Raw genomic sequence first — 18,033 nt, 5'->3', positions numbered from 1 at the left:
TCTACTGGGGCACATCTCCTGCTGGCCGACAAGGCCGAAGAATAGACACTCGGGGAGAGAGAGAGAAAAAAAACAATCTCCTCTTAAACACCAACGAGGTTTTAGTTTAGAGATACAGCGCGGAAACAGGCCCCCCCACATATTAACATGACCGTACACACTCTCGGGACAATCTTTACATTTATACCAAGCCAATTAACCTACAAGCCTGCACGTCTTTGGAGTGTGGGAGGAAACCCACGCAGGTCACGGGGAGAACGTACAAACTCCGTACAGGCAGCGCCCATGGTCAGGATCGAACCCGGGTCTCTGAAGCTGTGAGGTTAATTGCCGGAGGTTCAGTAAAGATGCACACACCTATTGTCCCCTTGAATGGTTCAGTTTAGTGTATTGTCACGTTTACTGAGGTACAGTTAAAAAGCTTTTTGTTGCGTGCTAACCAGTCAGCGGAAAGACAATACATGATTACAATCGAGCCATTTACAGTGTACAGACACATGGCTAAGGGCATAACGTTTAGTGCAAAGTCCGATCAAGGATAGTCTGAGGGTCACCAATGAGGTAGACAGTAGTTCAGGACTGCTCTCTGGTTGTGCTGGATGGTTCAGTAGCCTGACAACAGCTGGGAAGAAACTGTCCCTGAATCTGGAGGTGTGCGTTTTCACACTTCTGTACCTTTTGCCCGATGGGAGAGGGGAGAAGAGAGAGTGGCCGGGGTGTGACTGGTCCTTGATTATGCTGCTGGCCTTGCCGAGGCAGCGCGAGGTGTAGATGGAGTCAATGGAAGGGAGATTGGTGTGTGTGAAGTACGTGACATGCTCATTAAACCACACCACTGAAATCCCTTTTGTTTTGGAACTCTACATCAGAGCGTTTCACTCTTAACTTTAGACGTGAAAGCCTGCAGCAATTATTTACTGACTACAGACACAAATTGCTGGAGTAACTCAGCGGGACTGGCAGCATCTCTGGGGAAAAAGGTAAATGGCGACGTTTCGGGTCGGGACCCTTCTTCAGACCGGGGACAGCAATTATTTACTGCCATTGCAGTCCATAAAGATATTTCACGACTCGGAATTGCGACTAAATGTTTAAGCCAGGTGTATATTCAAACCCAAGATCCTGTGCTGGGCCAATGTTGAAAAACAAGCACTGAAATAGGCCCTTCAGCCCATCGGGTACACCCCGACCACCTGTTTCTGGTTCAATGCTATCCCGATTTCTCACGCTTTGGGACCAGGTTAATTAACCAACAACCCCACACACCTTAGGGGCGAGGGAGGGAACTGGGGCACCCAGAGAAAACCCAAGCAGTCACAGGGAGAACGTGCAAACGCCACACAGACAGCACCCGAGGGTGGCCTCTCTGGAGCGGTGAGGCAGCAGCTCTACCAGCTGCGCTGCCTGGATTGGAGGGATTGAGATTTAGTTTGGAGATACAGCCTGGAAACAGGCCCTGTTCCAATGTGCCCAAACCTGACCTAGATCCTGACGGAGAGGAAGTGAGCCCTCCATTGAAAAGTACTCTCTCCAACACGATTTGAACACCAGCACTCATGAGTTCAACTTGCTGGTTCCACTTAGAGACAGCGCACCATCACTGTGACATTCGCTCCGCTAAATAATTGTTACGGGACACACACGATCATCAGACACCATCGCAACACTCCCGTTTAACCCCCCCCCCCCCCCCGACATATCAGACCAATCAAACTACCAACAATCATACCGTCACTCTTTAGACTTTAAAGATGCAGCGTGGAAACGAGCCCTTCTGCCCACCGGGTCCGCGCCGACTTGCGATCCATCTCCACGCACACCTGCACTATCCCACACACGCACACACACACACATGCACGGGGGACAATTACCAAAGCCAATTAACCGACAAATATGCACTTCTTTGGAGTGTGGGAGGAAACCGGAGCACCCGGGGAAAACCCACGCGGTCACGGGGAAAACGTACAAACTCCGTACAGAACACCCGCAAACTTGGGTCTCTGGCACTGTACGGCTGCCACTGCACCACCATGCAGCTTATACATGCCCTCGAGAGATGCAGCTTATACATGCCCTCGAGAGATGCAGCTTATACATGCCCTCGATAGATGCAGCTTATACACGCCCTCTGGAGATGCAGCTTATACATGCCCTCGAGAGATGCAGCTTATACATGCCCTCGATAGATGCAGCTTATACATGCCCTCGAGAGATGCAGCTTGTACACGCCCTCTGGAGATGCTGCTTGACCTGCCGTGTTCCTCCAGCACTTTGTTTTCTTACCCAAGACTTCAGCATCTGCAGAGTGGCGCAGCGGTAGAGTTACTGCCTTACAGCGCCAGAGACCCGTGTTCGATCCCGACTACAGGTGCTTATTCACAAAATGCTGGAGTAACTCAGCAGGTCAGGCAACATCTCAGGAGAGAAGGAATGGCTGACGTTTCGGGTCGAGACCCTTCTTCAGACGTGTGCGGTCTGTATGGAGTTTGTACGTTCTCCCCGTGGGTTTTCTCTGGGTGCTTCGGTTTCCTCCCAAACTCCAAAGACATGCGGGTTTGTAGGATAAAATTGTAAATTGCCCCAGGCGTGTGTAGAATAGTGCTAGTGTGCGGGGATCGTCGGCCGGCATGGACTCGGTGGGCCGAAGGGCCTGTTTCTGCCCTGTAATTTATACACTAAACCTGCAGTCCCCCGTGTCTACTTTTGCTTTCAGCTCGTCGTGCAAAGTTGCTGGAAGTAAGAATGGCATGGTTCTATTGTCAGCACATACATTCGACAACTAAGTGAAAGTGAGAGTTAAGCAGGCGAGTTGCCGATCTTGGTTTGGACGGGAGGCAGACTTACCGGGTCGCACTTGATGGTTTGTGATAGGAAGTCTGTGAGGGACTGAGAGGAGAGGAAAGTGTTGCTGTTCCCCAGGTGGAGACCATGGACTGCAGCAGCCACGCTGCCCGCCGCGATCATCGATGGAGGATTCGATATAAATTTGACGTCTGCAAAAAAAGAATTAAAAAACAAAAAGTTGCATTAAACATTTTCCCCAATCAGTGTCGATATACAAGGAGCGACAGGGCACGTTCATAAGCTTTCGTTCAGAGATACAGCATAGAAACAGGCCCTTCGGCCCACTGTGTCTATGCCGACCAGCGCACGCACACACACACACACACACACACACACACACACACACACACACACACACACACACACACACACACACACACACACACACACACACACACACACACACACACACGGGACAATTTACACTCATACCAAGTAAACCGAATTGTGGAATTCCCTGCCTCGGAAGGCAGTGGAGGCCAATTCTTTGTATTCTTTCAAGAGAGAGCTAGATAGAGCTCTTAATGATAGCGGAGTCAGGGGGTATGGGGAGAAGGCAGGAACGGGGTACTGATTGTGAATGATCAGCCATGATCACATTGAATGCTGGCTCGAAGGGCCGAATGCCCTATTCCTGCACCTATTGTCTATTGTCCACACAAACCCATGCCAATTAACCTACAAGCTTGCACGCCTTTGGAGTGTGGGGGGGGAAACTAAAGATCTCGGAGAAAACCCACGCAGGTCACGGGGAGAGCGTACAAACTCCGTGCAGACAGCACCCGTAGTCGGGATCGAACCCGGGTCTCTGGTGCTGCAAGTGCTGGAAGGCAGCAACTCTACCGTTGTGCCACCGTAGAGTTCCCCGAGACCTGGAGTTACTCCAGCTATTGGTGTCCATCTTCGGTTTAAACCAGCACCTGCCTAGTTAGTTTTGTTTATTGTCGCATGTACCTGAAACGCTTTTCGTTGCATGCTATCCAGTCAGCGGAAAGACCATACATGATTACAACGGAGCCGCCCACAGTGTGGAGACAGGATAAAAAGAATAACGTTTAGTGCAACCCTATCTTTGCACGTCCCTCACCCACGACCACTCCCCTCGATAACTTATTTTCACGTTTGTGCAATATTACATACGTGGCGTGCAATAACTGGTCACTTAAATCTCATTATTATTACAATGCACTAGATGCTTTCAATGCCTTGCAACTGTATGTTCCGACTGTTGGCAGACCATTTTCCCTCCGGGATAAATAAAGTCGAATCGTTTCGTAAGGTAAAGTCTGATTAAAGATAGTCCGAGGGTCTCCAGAGAGATCGATGGCAAAGATACTAGAGGAACAAGATGGACCACTCCGTTGAAATCGCCTATACTGAAGTGTAGTACGCAAAGGAGCCATTTTAGTAAGCCTCTCGCAGTGTAATCAGTGTTTTGGGGGAACAGTATGTGCGATGATACCATTAAAATGCAGAATATATCTCGTCTATCAATTCACAGATCTTTGTTATTTTTCTTTTTAAATGTTTCTGCAAGTTTCTGCCTACTAAAATGGCGCCATGACATACTACGGTTTTTAGGGTCGAGTGGTCTATCTGGATCCTCTAGTATCTTTGATTGATGGTAGGTCAGGACCGCTCTCTAGATGGAGCGAGGATGGTTCAGTTGCCTGATAACCGCTGGATAAGCTGTTGGAAAGGGAGGGGAGGGAATGGATGGGGCGGAAAACGTTGGCGTCTGGGGAGGGGGAAGCCACATTCTACCTCACCCTCCCCCCACCCAAACCAATTCAAACACATTCCTCCCTCCCCCCCCCACCCACCCCTCCACCCCAGTCCATAACAAACTTCCAGAGCACTTCAAAAATAGTACATTACCCCTGAGGGGGGAAAAACAAATAAAAGGCAGATAAACGTCCAAAACATTTTTTCTTCAAAAGCAGATCAAGAGTTGGGGTTTTGAAATTATCCAGTGCCCGCAAGTCACCAGCGTTTCAAAAGCACCAGTGTTTTAAATTCACTCAAAATTAAAACTCTTTGCAAAAAGTCACACAGATATAACAGGCCCAAACAAGCCGCATTCTTGCAGCAGCACAAACTGATAACAAAAATATTCCAATCGTGTAATTATTAGAAGACCTTCCCTCCCTCAACCTTGGGAGTGGCACGGTGGCGCAGCGGTTGAGTTGCTGCCTTACAGCGCCAGAGGCCCGGGTTCCATCCCGACTAAGGGTACTTGTCTGTACTGAGTTTGTACGTTCTCCCCGTGACCTTTTATCCCGGGTGCTCCGGCTTCCACTCGCACTCCAAAGACGTGCAGGTTTGTAGGTTAATTGGCTTGGTATAAATGAAAAGATTGTCTCTAATGTGTGCAGGATAGTGTTAATGTGCGGGGATCGCTGGTTGGTGCGGACTCGGTGGGCTGAAGGGCCTGTTTCCGCGCTGCATCTCTAAGCTAAACTAATCAGAGATATGAATCGGGAACCTGGTTCGATCCCCCATAGATATTTTAGATTTTAGAGATACAGCGCAGAAACAGGCCCTTCGGCCCAACGGGTCCGCGCCGCCCAGCGATCCCCGCGCATTAACACTACACCTACACACACTAGGGACAATTTTTTTACATTTGCCCAGCCAATTAACCTACATACCTGTACGACTTTAGAGTGTTCGGAACTTTAGGTTATCCCGAACACCATTCTAACTTCTGTTAAATGGAAGATTTCTTTTTAAGAATTAGCCAGAATTAGTCCTAGCCAAGAGCAATTCATAGCTGGCAATTATGTTTTAACTTCAAACGACGTTAATAATGTGTTTTTTTTGGTCTACCGCAGTATAAAAGAGGACCTTTAGAAAAATGAAAAACCCCAGCTCTATTAAGCAGACAATTCAGAGGTTGCACAGAAAGGATTTCTGCCCCACATCACTTTCAGTATAATCCCTTCCATTAAAAGTCTTTTAAAAACCTTCTCTCCCCTGTCGCGCACGCCCCACCCCTCCTCCACACCTCTTCTTCAAGCTTTTGTGAAGGCGTAATTGCTGCTCTGCCTCAGACAAGCATTCTGCCCAATGTTAAGAATCAAACGTTTCATTTGGTTTAGAGACACAGCGCGGAAACAGGCCCTTCGGCCCACCGAGTCCGCAACGACCAGCGATCCCCGCACACTAACGCAGCAGCCACACTATCACTAACAACGATCACCGCAGAAGGGTCTCCACTCAAAACGTCGCCCATTCCTTCTCTCCGGAGACGCTGCCTGTCCCGTTGAATTACTCCAGCATTTTGTGTCCATCTTCGGTTTAAACCAGCATCTGCAGTTTACCTCCTACACCTAACACTATCCTACATGCACTGGGGACAATTTTTGCATTTATTCCAGGCCAATTAACTTACAAACCTGCACGTCTTGAGTGTGGGAGGGAAACCGAATATCCCGGAGAAAACCCACGCAGGTCATGGGGAGAACGTACAAACTCCGTATAGACAGCACTGGTAGTCAGTATCGAACCCGGGTCTCTGGCATTGTAAGGCAGTAGCTCTACCACTGTACCGCCCTGTTGTGATGCAGGAATTAGCTGTGCCTATTTCTTCTCTCCCCCTTCACCCCCTCTGACAAAAAAAAAAAGTACGAGGCCCCACTGATCAAAGTAGCGGAATGTCAGCACTCTGCGATCTTTGAACTGTCCTGATATAGCCCTGCACTGGAAAAGACAACGCAGCAAAACACAGCTAAAGCACTGTAAACACAGTTCCTAAACGGTGACTCAGCACTAGAGTCCGTGTTCGATCCTGACCACGGGCGTTTTGTCTGTACGTTCTCCCCGTGACCTGCGTGGGTTTTCTCCGAGATCTTTGTTTTCCTCCCACACTCCCCAAAGACGCGCACGTTTGCATGTCAATTGGCTTCGGTAAAAATCGTAAATTGTCGCGAGAGCGTTAGTGTGCGGGGATCGCTGGTCAGCGCGGGCGGACTCGGTGGGCAGAAGGGTCTGTTTTCGCGCTGTATCGCTAAACTAAACTAATTAGTTATGAATCGTGAACCTGGTTGGATTCACCCATTGGTGCGGCACTTTAGTTTATCCCAAACACCATCCTAACTTCTGGTAAATGGAAGATTTATTTTTAAGAATTAGCCAGATTTGGTCCATGCGGACTCGGTGGGCCTGTCACCACACTGTATCTCTGGACTAAACCTTTTGTCATCCTCAATGGAACAACCGACACCCATTCGTAGTCACAGCAACTAACAAAATATCGCATTCTATCTCTCTCCAATTTTGATTTCTACACTGTGACTCCTTCTCCAATACATTAATTAGTCTAATAGTGGAGGCTAGTTTAATGGGGCAGGGAAATCAGAAGATGCACAGAGCCTCAACTTAACCTGGAGTGGATATCGCTGGTGGGTTTTGCTCAGTTGTTCATTACGATGTTAGTTATCTGAAGATGCTCTCAAGAAAACACGTTTACCCCCCCCCCCCCCCCAACAATTCCAAAGGACAACATGTCCCTCAAGCCATCTTCAACAGGGGTGAAGTGCTTCCTCTCGAAATATTGGAATATTCCAATGTCCAGATAAAGAGTCGTACAGCGCAGAAACTGGCCCTTCGGCCCAACTTGCCCATGCCAACCAGGATGCCCCACCTAAGCTAGTATCTAAGCTAGTCCCATCTGCCCGTATTTGGCTCACATCCCTCTGAAACTTGTAGGAAGGAACTGCAGATGATGGTTTAAACCTAAGATAAGACACAAAATGCTGGAGTAACTCAGCGGGACAGGCAACGTCTCCGGAGAGAAGGAATGGGCGACGTTTCTGGTCGAGACCCTTCTTCAGTACTCCAGCATTGTGTGTCCCTCTGAAACTTTGCTATCCATATACCTGTCCAAATGCAAACATCCAGATTCAGGGACAGTTTCTTCCCAGCTGTTATCTGGCAACAGAACCGTCCCATTGGCACCAAAGAGCAGTCCTGGCCGACTATCTACGTAATTGGAGACCCTCGGACTATCTTTAATAAGACTTCATCTTGCACTAAACGTCATTCACATTATTCCCCTTATCCTGCATCTGTACACTGCGGACAGCTCGATTGTAATCATGTGCACTCTTTCCGCTGACTGGTTAGCGCGCAACATAAAAAGGTTTTTGCTGTACCTCGGTACACCTGACAATAAACTAAACTGAACTAAGCCAACCAAGCTGGTGAAAAGAACAGACCCTATCACTCCTACATGATCCCAGCCCTTTGGCGTAAATAAGGAGCAACACCACAACTTCTCCCAGCGTGGCTTTAGGGCTATCTTCAGAGAAAAGAAATAGGACTGAGTACATCTGCAATTCTACTTGATACAGATAGGGGCAGCAGAGTGACACAGCCGATGCCTCACGGCGCCAGAGTCCCGGGTTCGATCCCGACCACGGGTGCTGCCTGGGTAGTTTGTACTTTTCCCCGTGACCGCGTGGGATTTCTCCGGGTGCACCCGGTTACCTACCACATCCCAAAGGGGTAGAGGTTTGTTGACTAATTGGCTCTCTGCAAATTGCCCCCAGTGGATGAGAAAGAGGGATGACATAGAACTAGTGTGAATGGCTGGTTTTCGTTCAGTTTAGTGATACAAGTCAAGTCAAATTTATTTGTCACACACACATACACGATGTGCAGTGAAATGAAAGTGGCAATGCCTGCGGGTTGTGCACAAAAGGAAATGGGCCCTTCTGCCCATCGAGTCCGCGCCGATCAGCGATCCCAGTACACTAGCACCATCCTGCACACCAGGGACAATTTACAATTTTACTGATGCCAATTAACCTTACGCATTAATTAATCCAAATTATGTAATTACTCCAAATTACGTAATTAATCCAAATTACGACTTTGGAGCATGGGAGGAAACAGGACACACCTGTGGAAAACCCACGCAGGTCACGGTGAGAACGTACAAACTCTGTACAGACAGCGCCCGTAGTCAGGATCGAACCCGGGTCTCTGGCGCCGTGAGGCGGCAACTCTACCGCTGCTGCTGGGTGATCGGTGGGTTAGAGAGGGCCTGGTGGGTCCAAGGGGCCTGCTTCCAAACACTGCATCTCGAAACTAAAGCTCAGTTTCAGACGGCTTAAGGTCAAGTACTGAAAACTAACTGCAGATAATGGAGATAAGTAGGAAAGTGGAAGATTCAGTAGGAGGAACGACGGGAAAGAAGCCACAAACGTCAGCAGACAAGGCAGGCCAGAGGAGTTTAGAATCGTTGATATTTCTCCAGCACTTATGTAACCCCAACAGTAACCTTGCCCTGCCGCCGCAGATGGCATTGGTCAAACCCGTGAGAGGTTTCACACCAAATTCCATTTTGTAACCCGAGCAGGATTTGGATGGATCCAAAAAAGGTCTTAGGGCGCAGCGGTAGAGTTGCCGCCTCACGGCGCCAGAGACCTGGTTTCGATCCTAACCACGGCTACTGTCTGCGCGGAGTTTGTACGTTCTCCCCGTAACCTGCGTGGGTTTTCTCCGGGATCTACAGATTCCTCCCGCACCCCAAAGACGTCCAGCTTTGTAGGTTAATTGGCTTGGTAAAATTGTAAAATGGACCGAGTCCTCGGTATGTGTAGGATAGTGTTAGTGTGCGGGGTGATCGCTGGTCTGCATGGACTCGGTGGGCCGAAGGGCCTGTTTCAGCGCAGTGTCTCTTTAGTTTAAAGAGAGAGAAGGCAGGGCCTTGATTTAATGATGCACCTGACCTAAACTGAGGTCACCTGGCAAGCTACAACAAGGACTCAGTACGGCACGCCGACTTTTAAGGGTGTGTCATGCGGATTTACCAGCTTAGCAACTAAACGAAAGTTTACCAACTAAACTAAACTAAAGGTGAGATGTGGCCACTCGGACCACCGGTGTTATCACAGTCTTCGGCAGGATACAGAGATGATCACCCTTGTGCTACACAGGGCGCACGAGCCAAACGCAGACTGAAAGATGAAGCCCAACCCAGGCACCTCTGTGTGTGCTGGTCACTGAAGTGGATCAACAATCACGCATTACAATCGCTCCGCATTTTTAAATCTCTACCCCGACAGCAACATTTCTTACTTTAACTGTGCTCTTCTTAATAGCCTCTCAGCATGGTATTCCCTTTAACATGTATCTGTACACTGTGGACGGCTCAAATTGAACCACCCTACCACAACCAGAGAGCAGTCCTGAACTACGATCTACCTCATTGGAGACCCTCGGACTATCTTTAGGAAAAAAAAAATTGCAGATGCTGGTATAAATCGAAGGTAGACAAGAAATGCTGGAGTAACTCAGCGGGTCAGCAGGCATCTCAGGAGAGAAGGAATGGGTGACGTTTCGGGTCGAGGCCCTTCGACCCGAAACGTCACCCATTCCTTCTCTCCCGAGATGCTGCCTGGTCCGCTGAGTTACTCCAGCATTTTGCATCTACCTCCGACTAATTTGATCGGACTTTATCTTGCACTAAATCTTCCCTTTATCATGCATCAGTACTCTTAAGGACAGCTCGATTGTAATCGTGTATTGTCTTTCCGCTGACCGGTTAGCACGCAACAAAAGCCTTTCACTGTACCTCAGTACACGTGACAATAAATGAACAACTAATTAATCTTGCCAAAACTAAGGACAAGGATATGAGCTTAAACTTTTGCCAATTTCTCAGCTGCACCCAGAGAGGAGGTACTGAAACTGTAACCCATTTTGCCAATCAACCAGGTGCCAATTCCTCCACTATCCAGTGCTGACTGCACATTTATCCATTGTATTTGCTGACGATCTCTATGGAATTCATCGCCAGACGGCTGTGGAGGCCAAGTCAATGGATATTTTTTCACGGCTAAGATAGGTAGATTCTTGATTTTTGCAGCTGTCGGGGGTCATGGGGAGAAGGCAGGAGAATGGGAGGGAGAGATAGATCAGCCATGATTGAATGGCGGCGTAGACTTGATGGGCCGAATGGCCTTATTCTGTTCCTATCACTTGTGAACATGCTGTGGCCATTGGATCGATGAGGCGGAATGTCAGGTCCACATTCCTGAGAGTTCCCACACATAGTTCACATTTTACATTCAAGGAAACTGGTATTAAACTATTTACGTTAACACGTCAAGTGACGTTTAGCTCGTGCCAGCTGGATGGGCGGTGGGCTGTAATGGGTAGGCATGTTACCCCGGCATCGAGCCCCCACCGCCCCTCCCCCATCTGACCGAGCAGATCGGGGTGCCACACATCCTGGTTTGGGAACAGCTTCACCCCGACCACAAGAAATTGCAGCGAATTGTGGATGCAGCACAGACCATCACACAAACCAACCTCCCTTCTATCAACTCAATTTATACTTCACGCTGCCTCGGCAAGGCCAGCAGCACAATCTAGGACCGGTCGCACCCCAGTCGGTCACTCCCTCTTCTCCCCTCTCCCATCGGGCAAAAGGTATAGAAGTGTGAAAACGCACACCTCCAGATTCAGGGACAGCTTCTATCCCAGTTGTTATCAGGCAACTGAACCATCCTACCACAACCAGAGAGCAGTCCTGAACTCCGATCTACCTCAATGGTGACCCTCAGGCTATCGTTGATCGGATTCTACTGGCTTGACTTTGCATTAAACGTCATGCCCTGAGCATGTATCTGTAAATGGCTCATTTGTAATCACGTATCGTCTGTCGGGAACATTATTCCCTGTATCCTGGACCTGTATACAGCGGACATTTTAACCACGCATTGTCTTTCCGCTGACTGGATAGCACGCGGCAAAAAGCTTTTCACTGTACCTCGGTACACGTGACAATAAACGAAAACTGGATTGAAGTGACGTGAGAGTGACGTACCTGTAGCGCACAGGGCCACGAAGGTCTGTGCGTGTTTGCGTATGATCTGCTTGCTATCCTTGGGGATAGGGAGCTTGTTGAGGAAGTGTTCGATGAAATCGTGGGGGGTCACGGAGGCGAGATCCCACTTCAGTTTGTTGAGGACCAGCAGCTCCATTTGCTGAAAGAAAATATACAATTACGTTTGTGGGTGCGGTGGACTGAATAACGCCCCACGGCAGGGATGATACACGGATGATAAAAGGCTGCAAACTACAACAAATGCTATTCCCAACCAATAACGGGGGAAATTGGATAATCCCACTGTCCATCATGTCGGAAGCCCACATCGTCTTTCTCTCCAGAGATGCTGCCTGACCCGCTGAGTTACTCCAGCTTTGTGTGTCTATCTTCGGTCTAACCCAGCATCTGCAGCTCCTGCCTTTTGCATTATCTTTACTCCGAGTCCAGGTTGACCCTGCATTTAATTTCTCCGGTTCTGTCCTTCACTCACTGCCCTTTTCTCCACTGGGGGGCGACGTAGGTAATGTTTCTGTCATCATTTCACCTTTATTTTTATTTAGAGATACAGCGCGGAAACAGGCCCTTCGGCCCACCGGGTCCGCACCGCCCAGCGATCCCCGCACATTAACACTATCCTACACACACTAGGGACAATTTAAAACAAAAACATTTGCCCAGCCAATTAACCTACATACCTGCACGTCTTTGGAGTGTGGGAGGAAACCAAAGATCTCGGAGAAAACCCACGCAGGTCACGGGGAGAACGTACAAACTCCGTACAGACGGCGCTCGTAGTCAGGATCGAACCTGAGTCTCCGGCGTTGCATTCGCTGTAAGGCAGCAACTCTACTGCTGCGCCACCGTGCCGCTCCGTCTCCACGCTGTAAATAGGCTATCCACCACGGCACGGTGGCGCAGCGGTAGAGTTGCCGCCTTACAGCGCCAGAGACCTGGGTTCGATCCCGACTGCGGGTGCAGTCTGTACGGAGTTTGTCCGTTCTCCTCGTGACCTACATGGTTTTTCTCAGGATGCCCTTGGTTTCCTCCTACATTCCAAAGGCCTACTGGTTTGTAGGTTAATTGGCGTGGTATAATTATAAATTGTGCCCGTTGAGAGTGTGTGTAGGATAGTGTTAGTGTGGGGATCACTGATCGGCGCAGACTCGGTGGGCCGAAGGGCCTGTGTCCGTACCGTATCTCTAAACTAAACAAAACCAAGAGACTGCCCTTTGCTGTACAATGACCCCAGACTTTGACTCAACGAGGGCAGCAATAAACAAGGGTCTCGACCCAAAATGTCACCCATTCCTTCTCTCCAGAGATGCTGCCTGTCCTGCTGAGTTACTCCAGCATTTTGTGTCTATCTGCTGGAAGAACTCAGCAGGTCAGGCAGCATCTGTGGAAGGAAGTGGGCAGACATTTCCTTCCACAGATGCAGCCTGACCTGCCGCGTTCTTCCAGCAGCTTGTTACTTTTTGTTCAAGATTCCAGAACCTGTTGTCTCTTGTCTCTCCATCTCCAATTCATTAGCAGATAAGGCTGACAATAGAAACTGAGTGATTATAAAAATTGGCACTGAGTGTAATATTTTGGAGGGTGAATTTTAAACACCTCGTGATAAATATTGCCTAGTTGAAAGATCATCAAATATTTCCCTCTTTGTCATAGTCATACAGCGTGGAAACGTCCTTGGGCCCAACTTGCCCATGCCAACCTACATGTCCCATCTACACTTGTCCCACCTGCCTGCGCTTGGCCCATATCCCTCTAAACCTGTCCTATCCATGTACCTGTCCAAATGTTTCTTAACGCTGCAATACTACCTGCCTCAACTACCTCCTCCAGCACCATACATCCACCACTCTTTGTGTGAAAAAGTTACCCCTCAGGTTCCTATTAAATCTTTTCCCATTCACCTTAAACCCATGTCCTCTAGTTCTCAATTCCCCTACTCTGGGCCAGAGACGCTGTGCATTCACCCGATCTATCCCTCTCATGATTTAAGACATGATTTTGCGATCACCCCCTCATCCTCCAGTACTGCAGGGAGTAGAGTCCCAGCCTGCTCAACCTCTCCCAATAGCTCAGGCCCTCGAGTCCTGACAATATCCCGGTGAATCTTCTAATCACCCCATCCAGCTCTTTTTTTAAAAGTACTTTGCTTCTATTTTAAGATGTAGAACAAACGGTCAAGAAATTTGTCTCTCCATTGATCATTAGCAAGATCAGGCAAGGTTACTGAGGAGACTGGTGGAAAGGTGAAGGGGGCAAAGATTTAACAGGGATCTGAGGGGAGTAACTTTTTCCACACAAAGGGCGGTTGGTGGGTGGTACGGAACGAGCTGTCGGAGGAGGGTAGTTGAGGCAGGGACTACCCTCAACGTTTAAGAAACAGTTTAGGACAGGCTTGGAGGGAGGTGGACCAAACGTGGGAAGGTTTGGACGAGTGTAGCTGGCAGTGTGGGCAAGTTGGGCCTGTTTCCACGCTGTGTCTGTCTATCACTCTATGAAAGGGGAGTATCTCGCTGCTACGGGCACTCCTGCCAATAGAGGGAGCCGACGGCCCGCATTAGAGAACAGAGTCGCCTCATGGAGAGAAAATGTTGAGACTCTTGAGCAAAAAAATGTGATATTGAGAAAGGTTCATTTCGGCCACCCTGATTTGCAGATTTTTCGTTCTCATTGCAAACCCCCCACGACCAAAGATCCACTTTGAATGGGGGGTCCATTAAAACTCACAAATCTTCATTCCATAAAAACTGAATGGAAATGGGAAATATTCAAAATTATCTTTTTTTTTATAAATAAAAAAATAATTTCTATCTTAAAAAAAAAAGGAAAACTGGATATTTTTGATTGCATCAAGCGCTAGGACAAATACAAAAGGCGAATCCCCCAAATTAAAACCATCTTTGAGAGATTTGCAAATGGGATTTGGACTTGGGTATGATATATTCAAGCAACCCTGGCAAAATCCACCCCCCCCTAAAAAAGTAATATATATAACGCTGATCAAGCATTATTTTTTTTTGAGTCAGTAGCAAAATGGACACCAAGAATCTCCAAGCGGGCGGTGGCCAGAGAATGACCCGGAGTTTCCGAAAGGAAAACGGGAACACACTGCAAGACTGCGGCGAGAGAGAGAGTTGGTGACAGACGTGTGCATTGAGAGAGCGGAGGTGGTGGAGGAGGAACATGGAAACTGGACGATTGTCCAACGTGGGCTGGAGGGGCAGAGGACTGGAAATGTGTCCGGGTGAAATATGGAGAAGAACTCGATTGGGGGGGGGAGGGGGGAGAAGAGAGAGGGGGGAGAAGAGAGAGGGGGGAGAAGAGAGAGGGGGGAGAAGAGAGAGGGGGGAGAAGAGAGAGGGGGGAGAAGAGAGAGGGGGGAGAAGAGAGAGGGGGAGAAGAGAGAGGGGGAGAAGAGAGAGGGGGGAGAAGAGAGAGGGGGGAGAAGAGAGAGGGGGGAGAAGAGAGAGGGGGGAGAAGAGAGAGGGGGGAGAAGAGAGAGGGGGGAGAAGAGAGAGGGGGGAGAAGAGAGAGGGGGGAGAAGAGAGAGGGGGAGAAGAGAGAGGGGGGAGAAGAGAGAGGGGGGAGAAGAGAGAGGGGGGAGAAGAGAGAGGGGGGAGAAGAGAGAGGGGGGAGAAGAGAGAGGGGGGAGAAGAGAGAGGGGGGAGAAGAGAGAGGGGGGAGACGAAATTCAGTAATTTACCAGTAATTCTACGGGTCGGATGGAGTTGTCGGTGTAGATACAAAGTTTTTCCGCCGTTAGAGGAATGGTTTCCTTCATTTTCGATGCTAGAAACATACACGTCGCTCCCAATAATTGCAAGTAGGATTTTTTCGTTAGTTCGATCGAGAGATACCGGTCCAGATAATTCATAGCGATTGGAAAAACCTCTTCTTCACATTTCTGCTCCTCGCACACCTAGACACAAGATTACGTGGGAGGACGCAAGAAATTAGACAGCTGAAAAAGACTCCCTTTTTACACACAAGCTACCAGAGATAAAACATTTCCTGTTTGACTGTCAAAGTCCTAACCATGAAACTTTCTTGTAAAGCAACGAAATCTAAACGTGCGAGTGTCACAAGCTAAGATATCGCCTCTCTCTCTCTCTCTCCCTCCCTCTCTCTCTCTCTCTCTCGCTGCTCGGACGAGTTGGGAGTTCAATTTTCACATCGTCATATTTTCAAAAAATATTTAAAAATATTTAAAAATTAGCCCGGGCGATGAAATTTAGATGAAAACCATCCCTGGGCGAAACTGTTTCCATCGCGGGCGGACAAGGGGCATTTCGACCCTGGGAACCCAGTGTAAAGAACTAAAATCGGGTGGCCGGGGGGGGGGGGGAAGAGGTCTGGGGAATGCTTGAAGTGTTTGAGAGTGTGCGTTTCGAGCGAGCGACGCCGACATTTCATTCGACTCAGGGGCAGAGCGCAACTTCAAAAAATGATTAAAAATAGAAAGCGTGGGCGAAATGGGGAGAAAAGGGCACGAAAATATAGAGGACCCTCTGGGCTTTCGTCCCCGAGCTGTCGTGGACTGGCAGCCCCCGTCGTTTGCCCACAAGCCGTGCTTTTGTTGTGTGAGAGAGAGTTGTGGACAGGACGCAAGGCAATCTCTCTGGTCAATTTCAACAAAGAATCCGGCCGCTTTCACCCAAGAGCCGGGCGCACAGTCAAATGTCTGGCACCCTTCTCCCCAAGCGAACCCCCCCATTGCCAATTCACCCCCTCCCCGGGCAGCACATTTCACCCACTTTAATGGCAAGTTAACGAGGGGGGGGGGAGAGAAAAGAGACCACAGAACAAAGATGGCGCAGAATACTGGCACGCACAGGACTGCATACGTGTACAAGGTTATTTAAGGTTTTTAATATAATTTCTCAGCCCCCAGAAACTAGGGGGAACTTTCTGGGGGGGTGGGGGGAAGAGAGGGGGAACGCAAAGAGAGAGAGAGGGAGGGGGGGGGGAGGGAGAGGAGGAATGGAGAAGGGGATCACGCCTTTTCGTTCCCCCAGTCCCCTCTCTATCCCAAGGTGTCTCTTTTGGAGGTTCACCATCACCCTCCTCCTCCGTCCCAACAACTCGAGGGAGAGAAGGACAATTCTGCAAACCCCGCTGAAACTCCAAAGAGCGGAGGAGTTCAGAGGGAACGACGCGTTTTCGGGGCGAGGGGAACAAAAATCAACAGAAATGGGTAAAAATATCAGGGAGACGACAGGGGAAGGAGGGAGAGGGGAGGGAAATAAAACTTGCAAACGGGGAAAGTGTTTGATCTCTCCCCCGTTTACTGTCAAGTCTAACATACTATTTTCTTCCCCCAAAATCGAGCTTCAAAAAATGATTAAAATCCTTCACTCGGTCAAAGTGAGGAGGGGGGGGGGGGGGGGGGGGAAGAGACCGATACAAACTCTGCAAAAAAAAGTGCCAACAACTATAAGGCATGTAAAGACAATATATTATATAGATGTTATATATATACATATATATATATTCACATATATTTTTCTGATTTTCGCCACCAACCTCCAACATCCAAGTAGCAACAATCTTCCTCATGGAGGGCAAAATTTCTTTCTGGACGCATTTGAAGTAACTGAGAGAGGGGAGAGAGTTCTCTTCGGTTTTTAGCATATTATGCAGTACGCGGTCATTGATTAAGTTGGGATCCTTGTAAGCTCTTCTGATGGTCTCTTCTTCGCAACATAGCAGCTGATATTCCATAGCTATGGATTTTCTCTTTTATTCTTTTTTGCTTTTTTTTCCCCTCCTCCTCCTCCTCTCTCTTTCTTTCTTAGTTTCTCTCTCTCTCACACACGCACTCGCTCGCTCGCACACTCACTCACTCTCTCTCTCGCTCGCTCGCTCTCCTTGTTGCATTGACTGAAACAGAGGATGCTGTTCCTGCCTCCGGAGCCTATAGTTCAAGGGGAGAGAGAGGGGGGGGGGGGGAAAAACTTAACTATAACGTGCCCACCAGTGACGCAATCACCTCTCCTTCGCTGTTGTTAAGCAGAGCAGCTGGGAACTGCGAGATCAAAGGAGAAATGGGAGAGGCCAACGCAGGGGCAGTCGACACTGCAGCTCCAATGGCAGCCAGAGAAGGCTGGCTTCCTCCATGTACATTCAACTTTATCGATTGCCGACACATAGAGCCTTTGATTCTGCAATTGTGAATGTCCACATGAGCAGACGTCTTTTTATTCATTAAAAAAAAATGTATTGATTATATACATACGGTATATAAATCATTATATAAATATAAGGTATTTATTCACAAAATGCTGGAGTAACTCAGAAGAAGGGTCTCGACCCGAAACGTCACCCATTCCTTCTCT

At 48.7% G+C, this 18,033-nt stretch overlaps 1 protein-coding gene across 1 annotated transcript in view; it reads right to left on the bottom strand.

Moving 5' to 3' along the window:
• ccnd1 (cyclin D1) overlaps window positions 1-17,589 on the bottom strand; it is a 30,749-nt gene extending 13,160 nt beyond the window's left edge. The window contains exons 1-4 of the mRNA XM_078414866.1: window positions 17,222-17,589; window positions 15,402-15,617; window positions 11,684-11,843; window positions 2,845-2,993 (exon numbers count right to left, since the gene is read on the bottom strand). Coding sequence (XP_078270992.1) covers window positions 2,845-2,993; window positions 11,684-11,843; window positions 15,402-15,617; window positions 17,222-17,419 — 723 coding nt within the window. The 5' untranslated portion in view covers window positions 17,420-17,589. The remainder of the gene's footprint in view (window positions 1-2,844; window positions 2,994-11,683; window positions 11,844-15,401; window positions 15,618-17,221) is intronic.
• Window positions 17,590-18,033: the final 444 nt, after the last annotated feature.

Source organism: Rhinoraja longicauda, chromosome 18, assembly GCF_053455715.1.
Source record: "Rhinoraja longicauda isolate Sanriku21f chromosome 18, sRhiLon1.1, whole genome shotgun sequence".
NCBI classification, from domain to species: Eukaryota; Metazoa; Chordata; class Chondrichthyes; order Rajiformes; family Arhynchobatidae; genus Rhinoraja; species Rhinoraja longicauda.
This window is presented reverse-complemented; position numbering and strand designations above follow the sequence as displayed.